This window comes from Hippoglossus hippoglossus, chromosome 1 (assembly GCF_009819705.1).
Source record: "Hippoglossus hippoglossus isolate fHipHip1 chromosome 1, fHipHip1.pri, whole genome shotgun sequence".
In the NCBI taxonomy this organism is placed as follows: Eukaryota; Metazoa; Chordata; class Actinopteri; order Pleuronectiformes; family Pleuronectidae; genus Hippoglossus; species Hippoglossus hippoglossus.
In genome coordinates, this window is record NC_047151.1 from 14,380,370 (window position 1) to 14,392,744 (window position 12,375).

The window sequence follows — 12,375 nt, forward strand, 5'->3', positions numbered from 1 at the left end:
CAGGTTGGGTCTGTAACTTGCTTCTGAAACAGTTTTTTTATCTTATTTGTTGAAACCCCCCTCATGCCCGTGATCTCATTACGCATGGCCGAGAGGCATACATCGCTGAAGCAGAAACAGTAGTCAGAAGTTAGCGAGTGACGCACGGCAAAGTCGGCTTCGAGCAGTTGTCAGTCAGTGGCACGTGCACGTGTGTTTGGGGTGTAAGCTTTGATGAGAGGGCCGATGGAGGGAATGGGATGTATCGGTTACATATTTTCAAAGTGTAGCCTGCTTTTCAAGATTAACAACCCTATGTTTATCTTAATCCTAATCTTATTATATTCTGAAGCCTATAGCTAAAATGTATCCCTCAAAAACCCATCACACACACACACACACACACACACACACACACAAACACACACACACACACACACACACATTAGCAGCTCACTCTCATATTATCCTCTCACTAGTTTTTCCCTCATTATCTCTCAGACTCCATGAATAGCACCTGCCTGCCTGTCTCTCTGCTGCTGTGGGAGTTCTCAGCTCTCTGGCTGGATGTTTGAAACACTTGTTAGCTGGCTGCTTCCCACCTGTTATCCACTTTAGGGAGGGAGGGATAGATGAGAGACCCTGTATATCGCACTATACTGTATATTCATGTCATCTGCGAATGTGCATACTCTAGGATTCAATGCTGAGGCCACAGTGCCTCATCAAAAATAGAAATATAAGATCCATGCCGGAGTAAGGCTCTAAAATATTATTTCTTATGTAAGATGTAATCATGTCCCCTCTCTCTTGCTTCTTCCTCGGCTACATGCAATTATAGGATTGAGAAGGCAGATGCATCCTCTCTGCTGGTCATGCTGCTGTGAATGAGGTCAGAGAAATGTTTCACCAAGAACAGAAATCAAGATATTAATTAACAGTTTATGAAATTGGCAGAGGGACTGATTAATTTGAAGGCAAACTTGTTAGCGAAATAATTTCTGTGCCGCTGCTGCAAAACCATTAAAAAGATCCAATCATCTTTATTTCTTTTGAAATGTTCTTTTTTTTTTTATTGGAGTGAAAGAAAATAAGAAGTATGGGCTACAAATCTTAGTTTTACAATTAGATGAGAAGGGGTTACAACTAGGGATGCACCGATATGGAAATTCTTGGCCGATACCGATATTTAAAACAACAATCTAGCCGATAGCCGATACCGATATTTGTTTATTACTTGAATAATATGAAAAACAGAAAAAGTGACAAGTGTAACTTTGTAACTTTGTGGTGTTGAAATCCTTGGTGGTATTACCCCTCTTGAAATGTCAGCTGAACATGTCTTGCAAATTGCTAAACGGCGATTCTCCGCTTGTTGTTGTATGTAACCCGTTCAATGTCGGGTGTCGGGGGTAAATGACGTATTCTCCAAGCAAGCCTTTAGCCCCCCCCCCCCCTCTCTCTTTTTATCTATATGACTGCTTGTGTGGCTGTAGTGGATGGGCAGAGGGGGACATTTAATTATGTGATTGGGAAATTGGGAAAATTAAAACTCCAGGACAACAGAAGGGGAATACAAGTATGGGATGCATATTTGATCATTTATATCATATAAAAATATGTCATTTATATCGTTTAAAATCATTTTCAGTCTGTTTCCTGGCGCGATACGCTCGCTCGCACGCCGAAACCATCGGTGAAGGGCGCTGGCGCGGCGCATCGCAGCCCATGTGAACCGCACAAAGGTTTAACAGGGGGGTGGATGGGAGGCGCCTGGCTTTCCTTGGCGCTTCAGCGCCCGGTGTAACCCGGCGTCAGTGTACCAGATTGGCAGGCTGCAGGAAAACATACCAATGAACATCGGCCAATGTTATCGGGGAAAGTCAAGTTTATTACCGATACGCCGATGGCAGTAAACGAGGCGAATATCGGCCGCTACCGATATACGGCCGATACATCGGTGCACCAACTAGTTACAACCCATGTCAAAGAAAGAAGAATCCTGGATCGAATCCTGGATCGAATCCTGATTCTCTCGGGGTCTCTCTGTCTGGAGTTTCCCATGTTCTCCTTGTTTTTACGTGGATTTTCCACCCCACAGTGCAAAGACACGCGGATCGGAGTTAGATTAATTGGAGACTTTTGATTGACTGTAGATGTGAATGTTAATGTGACTTGTTTGTTTCTACATGCTGGCCCTGTGAGACCTGTCCAGGATGTACCCTGCGTCTCGCCCTATGTCGGCTGAGATCTGACTATTGCATGGATTGGCTCCAGCTCCCCCCGCCATCCTCAAGGGATAAGCGGTAGATATAATGGATGGATAATGGTTTGCGCAAGGACTATGCAGTCCATTTCCCAGTATTTTTTCAGATTTTAAGCTTACAGGAAGTATCAGTTTCTCCATATAGTCTATTTTCTTGACAAGTGCAATCCATTTGTCTTAGATAGCGGATTTGACTGTAGCTTTTCTGTGTGATGGTTTGATGGCTCGCAGCCAAGAGGGCTTTGTAAAGATATTCATCCTGAGCCACGGGTATGTCCAGGATTTGGACAGATATACTATGACAAAAGATGAGTCAATTTCTATTCCACCAATTTTTCTTATTTCTTTGGCAATCTTTTGCTGATATTAAAGAATTTGTGGACATCCCCCAAAACACATGAAAACGGCCTGCCGCTGATTTACCACACCACCACCCTACATTCATTCAATCCCCGAGAGCCCTGATGTATAAATTTTAATTTTGGACTCACGCAGATCTTGATATAATCTTAAATTGTCACCTTCCAGCTAAACATCATTCCAATCCTCCTCAGATATCTCCGAGCCCAGTTCCCTCCCCCATCTGTGTTGATCTGGGCAGTAGAATCATTTTCAGAGTTTTGCATTCTATTACATATTCATGATAGTGGATGTTTGTTATCTTTAATCTCGTATGCATCGGTGGAAATCCTCTTTATTTCTTAGAAAAAGAAATACATATTGTACAAAAGTGTATCATGAAAAATGAATACATGCTAATACTTGTTGTTTATATATGTTGGTAGAGAGCTTTAAACTAAAACCTTTAAATGCACTGCAGGGTTTTGTTCAGCGTACACATTTGTGTGTGTGTGTGTGTGTGCGTGTGCGTGTGCGTGCGTGTGCGAGCGCGCGCACCTGCTTCTCCTTTTATTCTGTCCTTGTTTGTAAGATGCGGGGGCAATGTGCGCTTGAGGACTGGGGGAATTTTGTGGAATAATGCGTTTGTTCTTTGGTGTGTGTGTGTGTGGCTGCGAATGTTTAAATGCGCTAACCGGATGTACAGAAAGCAATGCATGTGTAGTGAAAGGAAAGGGGGAGGGGGGACGAGTGAGGGGAGTCAGATAATGTAGATACAGAGGGGGTGAATGTGAGCGAGTATGATCACTGAGAGAGATGGAAGGAAATACAGCACAGAGAGAGGGGGAGGTTTTTCTTTTGACAGACAACAGGGGTAAAAAAGACCAGGTGAATTCAAGATAAACAAGGCAGAGTGATGAATTACACCGCAGTAATCAGACAAAAGAAGGAGCTGGAAGAAGTAGAAGAGGAGGAGGAGGAGGGGTGCTTGCGGTTCCCAAAAGATAAATGTCTACTTGTTCCCGGCTTTGTATTTTACCTTTCTCTCCACCCTCTCTCAGCCTCTCATATATCCTCATTTACTCTCCTTCACCTCCTCTCCCCTGTTGTTCCCTCGTCTCTCTGCTGCCTCTCTCTGATTTTATTTCCCAGCGGCACGCTTGGCTTTGCTCTGCCGCATTCTGTGATATACTAATGCCTCATTAACTGTTTCATCCATTTGTTTATCTTCTTCCACTCTACCTCCGCTGCTTCTCCCAGTCCTCTCTTCAAGGCTCTATGCCACTTCTGGCTCATCCACAGTTTTCTATCCGTCGGCTCATCTGTCTTGCACATAGTGCGTTGTAATACAATCCATCGGCACCAGGCGGCAGTCCAGCCCGTTGTTTTGCTTATCATGCCTGTTGATTATATGATATGCTTCACTGAGAATATTGGCTTTTTATTCCTTCAGACATTTTACATGGGATTTATGTGTATGAGGAGGCTGGTGTGTGTATGATTCTTTTCTCTCATATAAAGTACTTTCTGTCATCATGCCTGTGTGTGCATGTGTTTCTGTGATCTAAAATCAGACCTTGGCTTTCCTCACCCTTGTGCTGAAAAGCAGAGAGCTGCTCTGAAAGATTCGCCGGCCCTGATCACGTGATGCAGTGATTGTGTGAGCTCATCAGGAACCCAAATCACACAAGATCAGAGGAGAGGTCTCACGGCCTCATCTCGTGCCAATTTAAAGGGCTGAACTCTCGGGGCTGAACAGGAAGACGATAGAGCAACTCTGCGAGGCCCTGTGAGATTAATGTGACATTAATGTAAAACGCACTGTGCTCGATGATACCAGGTTTTTAGTTTGAGGTGTTTAGAAAGCATTACGTTGTGAGGATATATTTTCAATTTAACAGTTAATTTATAGTTGATAATGACGCACTCTAGAAACAGATGTGCCATTAGGTTGATTATGGTATACACTATGTGGTCACTTCATTAGAAACAGCAATTTTCTCTAATGCATTTAATAAAGCTGATCTGCTGTTTGCATCCTTTATCACAAAGCTCATAATGTTCAGTTACTGTTGGCGTTCAATTGCATGTTTGATCTTGAGCTCACAGTTAAAGGTGATGTTCTGCCGGACCACAGTATAATAAGAAGTGTCTATCATTTTAACCTTCCTGCTCATATACACAAGGGAGGCAGAAAGAAAGAACTCTGAATATAATGCAGACCAGTACATCACCACCCTTAGTCATAATTTATGTTATTTATGTTAACCAACAGGTTTATGACAGCGTAAAACAAACATAGGCAACAAAAAGTAGACTCAATAGCAGACACAGTTACATTAGACTATATGAGTGTTCCTAATAAAGCGCCACTGAAGAAAGAAAGCAAAGGTCTTTATGTGCCCTGTTAAGATCTGGTAACTGGACTGTTTGTCTTCCTGTAAGAAAGAGAAGGCATGGTTGGTTTTCAGTGTAGCATCTAAACTTAACTGGTAAGATAATAAACAGACCTTTATTTTATAAGAGGCATGATGGGAGGTGAGAGAAAAGGAGTTTTGTACGGATACACTTTTGGCTTTCCATTTTTTCTGCTTTCTATCCATTCATCCATTATATATACCGCTTATCCTTTGAGGGTTATGGGGAGCTGGAGCCATCCTTGCTAACATTGTGCGAGAGGCAAGTAACACCCTGGACATGTTGCCATCACAGGGCCAACAGAGACAAACAACCAATCACAATTTATAGTTTCCAATGAACCTAATCCAATCATTGAGCTGTGGGAGGAAGCTGGAGAAAAGTCACGCAGACACAGGGACAACATACAAACTCCACACAGAAAGACCCCATACTGTGAAACTGGGCTTTGAACCGAGAAACTTCTTGCTGTGCTAACCCACTGCACCACTGTGTCGTCCTTTATCATGGTGTTGGGCATAAATGTATTCGACAAATTTCACATAAATAGCTCATTTGAAAATGTACAAAAGTGCATTCTAGGTTACTTAACTCTACAAATTTTGCTCCATTGTTTTTAATGTTAGAAATAATCAAAATGTGTTTCTATAACGTGTCTGTGTGTAGTGATATACTGCACTCACTACAGAAAACAAACCACCCTCTCTAACTAGGCACATGTTTAGAACTACTCATTTCTCTTTGCTCATTTGCTCATTCAACAACATATCTGACATTTTGAGAGCAAAGCGAAGCAACGTGTCTCCAGGTCATCCCGAGCAGCGTGACATTCGTTCTCTCCCAGCAGGGCGCCGTCATACACCCGCCTGCGTCCACACATTCTCACCCTCTGTAAACATGTTTGACTTTATCAGTTGACTTTTGTGCCATCTGGCCACTTCACACAGGCCAAGGGCAGACAAGCAACACCACTTACGGGCAAGTTTACAGTTTGGCCCCCCGAGACAGCAGGGATGTCCACATCTATTTTCACCCGCCTTCTTTTACATGACACGTTATAATTCACATTTTATTTTCTTCATTTCTGGTTTAAAAGGCTTCCAGGGGCAGGAGATTTTCCTCTCTGTCTGTCACAGCACTGTCATATTAGGTCTCCTTGATTTTCTCGCTTTCCCTCCCTTTGAAGTGCAGAGGTATGAGCATTAAGCCTTAATTACATGGCCTGATAAGTCTTATTAGTTTAGTGGGTCAGCCAGAGAGGGCTCAGCATCTTAAACCTGCCTTATTTTTAAAAAGTCTGGTTTCGTCCCCGATCTGAATTTATGATTTAGTAGCTAAATTAGATTAGGATTCATAATCTCTCATTTGTCATTCCTTTCGTTGAAATATGTGTGAGTGATTTAAAAAGGAAAACAACCTACTAAAGCTGTGATATTTACTTTTAAATATATAGGCTTTTAACCCCTTGATTTCTTTTATTTTCCAAGTCATCCTATCTTCAAGGATCACCTGTAGTCTCAGCACACATGTACTGTATATACAAGCAAATAAAAGTCTATCTGTCTTTTAACAGTGCTGGTTGAATAGTCCACTCCTGGACCCACACATCAGATGATAATGTGTCAACTCAAGCTTGGACCAGTGTGAGATTGAGCTGTCTTTGGTTTGCATAGACAATAGTGTCATGCAATTTATGCATGGCTCTACCAAAGGTGACGGTTTGTTTGGGCCAGTTGTTTGGCTAAAACCAGTTAGTAGCATCATCCTCACTACCACCTGACATCAGACACTTCATCAAATATAAACTGCTTCCAGCATTCGTATTGTAGAGATTAGTGTAATATAGTGAGTGAAGTAAGTGGAGTTTATTTATATAGCACCTTTCACAGATACGAAAGCACAAAGTGCTTTAGACCAATAACACAATACACCCTTTAAAAACTGTTTCAGAAAAAGCAACTGTTAAATCACAAGTAAGATCTAAAATGACTATGTTATGCTTTTTCCCAGGTAAAAGTTCTGCTTAAGTTATAAAGACTAAAGTCCAGCAAAAGTGGGTCAATCTCCCCGACAGAAACACTGCTCCTGAAGATCCTGTAATGCCTTTGTTACATCCCTCGCCTTTTGTTGGACTCAAGTTGTATATGACACGAAACAAACTTACACAAAAGCATGGAAACCTGTTCTAGTAGACCCCAAATTAAAACTATGAACCTGTGAATGACCAAAAAATGCGTATGTTAAAATCACAACAACAACAGAAAAAGAGAAAGACACAAAAACTAAATATGCATTATGGACGAATTACCATGAAACTCGGTGGAAGGATGTTTTCTGGGTCAGGAAGAACAATTTGGTTCCTCTTTCTGGAATTTAAGCGTATTGACTGACGTAGGTGCTCTCCTGAGTGCTATTCTAGTTTAATATGGCCTGTGAAGGATATTCTATAAATTGTAATTGCCCTTGATTGGAAAATCCAGAAAAATAACCTGCAGAATAATTTCACATGTCATTTATTTGAATCAATAGGTACAAAAGCAGGAGCTTGTGGTAACAAAAAGGAGAACTCATTTGCATAGGTGTTGAAAAGTAGTTCTGTGTGAATTACGAGGCATGTGTACTTTGTGAGTCACAAACACCTTAAGGAAACTGCCATGTGACAACCATGAGTATAAGAAAAAGACTCTTGACAGAATGATGTCGAGTTCTAAGGGAACTCTGTTCGGTCTCAGCAGCTTCATATTGTATGTGCATGCGACGCTTTGTGAATCATTTTTCATATGTGAAGGTGACTCCTGCAGGATGTTTCTCTGTATTAATTAGAAACCATTCACTTGAAGTTGCACTGACCTTTATGAATATTTTAAGAAACTGGTTGTGGCTGCAGAGCGCACAGGAAGTTATTTTGTCATGTGAAGAAAAGACAGAGATTTCCTACTGAGCCTTTACTAGAATGGAAGATTGTTTTTTATTAATGACAAGCCAAACTTTTTATTTTAGTCGTAGCGAAAAAATATATAACAGGAAGTGTTCTGAGCTATAACTGTGTCTGCTCATGTATTATTCTGCAGACATGCTTGTTGGATCTCTCAGGCTGACGGTACAGTCAACAAGCCGTCTCTAATGCTCTTGTAGTTTAGATGCAAGACGACGTGCACGATCTCCCTATAGGAGCTTTTTCTGCAGTTGTCCTCAAATGTTTGTTAAAACTTTGATGGGCGCTCGTGGGTCTCCGTCGCTCTCTGCCTCCCACCTTTCTACACCTCCCTCCCTCGCACCCTCCCTCAAGCCTTCTGTGGCTCAGCGAGAGGAGAGAGAAACGAATGATGGAGAGAAACGCTCACCACAGAGTGCCCGTGTCAGAGTTCCTCCTCAGACATGGGAATGCACCCACATGCTCACAGACATGCTCAAACACACTCGTACGCCCACTCGCTGAAACGCAGAGCTCGTGTAGATGGAAACAAACAGGACGAACAAGCGGCTTGATATTCTTGGACTATATATAAACTACAAGCCGGAGGTGTTGGTATGATTTGCCAACGTGTGGATACTGTGTGTGTGTGTGTGTGTGTGTGTGTATGTATGTACTGTGTGTGTGTTTTGTGTCCCTTGAGATTTAGCCTTTAAGAGCCTCAGGGGATGTGTGTTGTCACTGAATACGTTGTCCCTCCAGTACAATGCTCTCCTCATGTGGGAGCCCTCTGTGCAAAGACTATTCTCACAAACAGATCGGAGTAGATAACGTCTGTGCCTTATCATGGAAACCTACAGACCGATGATTGAATTTTGCAATTGATAAAGGGAATCATTCATGTAATTTCAACAACTGTGAAAGAATTCACTGGAGAGGGAAACTTGCTGAACGGCAGTTCTGACGGCGGAGCAGAGCATGTAATGCGAGGAGTTTGAATTAGGTCGCCCCCCACTCTCCCTTGTTCATCGTCACTCTTCAGTTGTAATAAGTGTCATGTGTAACATGTCTCGCTCTCTCCTCCCTATAGCATTAAACCAGTAGGTCCTCTGTCACTTTGCTGAGGAGCATAAACATGAGCTGAGGATGAGGTTTTTTTCAGTGGTTTGTCACTTGTTTAGCCATCTGCCACTGTCAGACTGTTCAGTGCTGTGAATTATGTAATCGTATATATATATATATTTCACAATATTTCACAATGACAGCACAGTAAAGCTTTATTTTTTGTTAAGTTTGTTATTTCCTTAAGATTACTCGATTACCTAAATTCTGAAACTGTAATTGTAGTTAGTTCAATTTGTTGTGTTGCATTTATTTTTGACTTCCAGATGAATTCGTGTGACAGAAATCTCCAAATAATTCTGAGTGAAGATTTATCACTTATTAGTTTATTATTGGAAACTATTCCTTCATTCATGCTGTATTGTTGGCACACTTTGCATGCTCTGCTCACCTGTTTGCCTCTGAATAAAAGTAACAGTGGTGCTAGTTTGGCATTTATCAAAAAAAAGGTCTTCAAAAGGAGATTATTTGGAAACTAGCATGGCACTTGTTGATCACATACCTCATCCATGTTAAGTGAAAATCAAATATCCGAAGTCCCTTGAAATTTTGATGGGTTCTTCATTGGCTTTACCCCACCCCACTTTGTTGAGTTAAACAGGTTACTTCTTCCACTGTTTCCAGTCTTATGCTATAGGAGTCTTATGGTCACAGTAAATACATTTATTTCCAAAATGGTCGAAACCGTTCCTCTGGACCACAGACTGTATTTAAAGGATCCGAGAGCCACGTTTCCACTTGATTCCACTGTAATATAATGAAGCCAATGAAGGGGTATCAAGGTCCTGCTGATACATGCCCTCAACCAATTGCAAATCAGTCTCCCAGCTGTCAATCGTGACAGCTCAGCTTGTTTTTTATAGCATCAATACCTAATAAAACCCCCAATTATCAGTGAAAAGAACACATGAACATACAGAAGGTAGTTCTTCTCACAGTGTGAGTTCTTCTCACAGTGTGTAGTTTGGTTTATGTCCCATCGACTAACATGGAGGGGGTGGGGTTAATAACCTATACTGCAGCAGCCACTAGAGGGTGATTGAAATATTTTAGCTTCACTTTCGGGAGCTCTCATGTGTTCCTTTTCTATCCTCTCTCATTCCTTTTTCTTTTTTGTCGCCAGGCATCTGATTGTTGAGATTTTCACCTTTGGAAATATAATAAAATACTGTGAGAATTGAAGTCACATAATAAACTGCATGGTTTGCAAATATATTTTTATATAATATATTATTTTATATATATTTTATTTTATGAAATTGTAAAATCATGCAAATTAATAATAACAGTAAAACTCCAGTTTTCGGTTGCAGTTGTAAATCTTAAATCAGTGTGCGGTTTAGTGGAGTATAAATTAATAATTAGGACTTGTGCATCTGTCTCATCTTTGTAGAATAACATGCTCTTTCGGATGTTTTCTATGTTTATCATCTCTCTCTCACTCTCTCGCTCTCACACACGCACGCACGCACGCACACACACACACACACAATCTGTGATGAATTTCTGATGTGTCTTTATTATTAAATTTTTAAACAGTTATGAAGGTCATAGTTTATGCTTCATGGACACGTGCTTTGCATACAGCTGGTAATTTAAATAAGAGAAAATAGTACTGACTTGAGTTATGCACAGTCACACATGCACAAGTCTTGATGTTGGATGAATGCTTGTGCTCTCTCTCGCTCTCGCTCTCGCTCTCGTCCTTGTTCAGTTCTTCCTCTCTTCCTCCACACAGCGTTATTTTCTTTGATCGGTTTGTTTCTTTACCCTCCCACTCTGCATTCTGGCACTGCTGAAGGGATCTCTCTCTCTTTCTCTCTCTCTCTCTCTCTCCCTCTCTCTCCCTCTCTCTCTCTATATTTCTCTCTCATGCTGTATCTCTGTCATTGCTCTCTTTCCCCCATCTCTATCTGTCTTTCCTCCCATTGTCTCCCTCCGTCTCTATCGCACCTCCCTCCTTCCATCCTGCCCTCCCTCCCTCTCCCTCTTATCCGCTTCCCTCACTATCTCTCCACGCACACTTGATTCATTTTACACATTACGGAGGCATCCATCATTTCGCTCTGTGAAGGAAAAATATCGTCCTCCTTTTTTTTTTTTTTTTTTTAATCCCAATATTTTCCACTTGTTTCCTTCCGGCTGTCTTTTCTTTTCTCAACTCCTACACTCTCCTGTGGATCACTTACTAAAGCTGGAACCAATATGTTTTATTTCCAGCTGGTCATCATGGCAGGGACCGTTCTGTTGGCGTACTACTTCGAGTACACGGACACGTTCCCCGTGCACGTCCAGGGCTTCTTCTGTTTCGACAAAGCCTACTCCAAGCCGTTCCCGGGACCAGAGGACAACAGCCAAGGCGCCACCCGTCCTGGTCTACTCCCTGGTCACTGCCATCCCCACGGTGACGGTGAGTCCTGTTGTTTAACTTGTAAAAGAAAAAGAAAGAAAGAAAAAATCTACTTCCACAGGTGCTTATCATGTACACACACATCTCAGAGGACATGACAATCACCCACATGAATGCACACACGGTCAACCTAAAACATCTACACCACACACACGGATACTTCCTCCTCATCTACACGTGGTGTTTGTGGATTGAAAGAGAGGAGAGGTGTGTAGGTGTGCATCCTCGTGGTCTCACTGCTCTGTTTTTGTGGATGCGTTCGCTGTCATAAACCATGGCAACCAGTACTATATTTGTCCTCTACAGAGCAGTCCGAGGTAGCTACAGCGTCCTTGTTTCAAGACTGCACGGCAGTAACACAGGGTACGACAGCAGCTCACAGCGGATTCCCTTTTTTGCGCACAAGAAGCGTCACAGTTTCATTATTTTCATCCAGAATTACATATGCATATTGATGCATCTTTAATAATTACACATAATTTGTAGGTCATGTATTCTTGGCAGAACACGCATTGATGCGGAGATTCAAACATCACTATTGATCAGATTTATTTTTGTCATTCATTGTAGTAAGGATTTCCACAATAGAGCTAAATCAGTAATTGTAGAATCTACTGAATTCCACTGCGGCAGCCACTTTCTTGTCAGTACAGTGGGATATAATTAATAATGAAACATAGCTTCCCATCTTCATCAAAGCTCTGTCTCTATGACGGCCTGTCTTGTCCTCAGCGGCCTGTCTCTTTCATGTCCCACAGTTAAGTGGCATTACTACATGGATGCCTCCGAGCCACAAACACACACTATCCTCTATCTTTGTGAGGACACTCATTGACGTGATGCATTCCCTTTGCCCCTAAACGTATCCCTGACCCTAACCCTTAAACCAAGTGCTAACCCTCAAACAGCCTGCTGAAGTTTTGAACT

General features: G+C 41.9%; 1 protein-coding gene across 1 annotated transcript in view; it reads left to right on the forward strand.

The window, feature by feature from the left end:
* LOC117761843 (phospholipid phosphatase-related protein type 5-like) overlaps window positions 1-12,375 on the forward strand; it is a 43,235-nt gene that overhangs the window by 11,623 nt on the left and 19,237 nt on the right. The window contains 2 exon segments of the mRNA XM_034586136.1: window positions 11,259-11,393; window positions 11,395-11,448. Coding sequence (XP_034442027.1) covers window positions 11,259-11,393; window positions 11,395-11,448 — 189 coding nt within the window.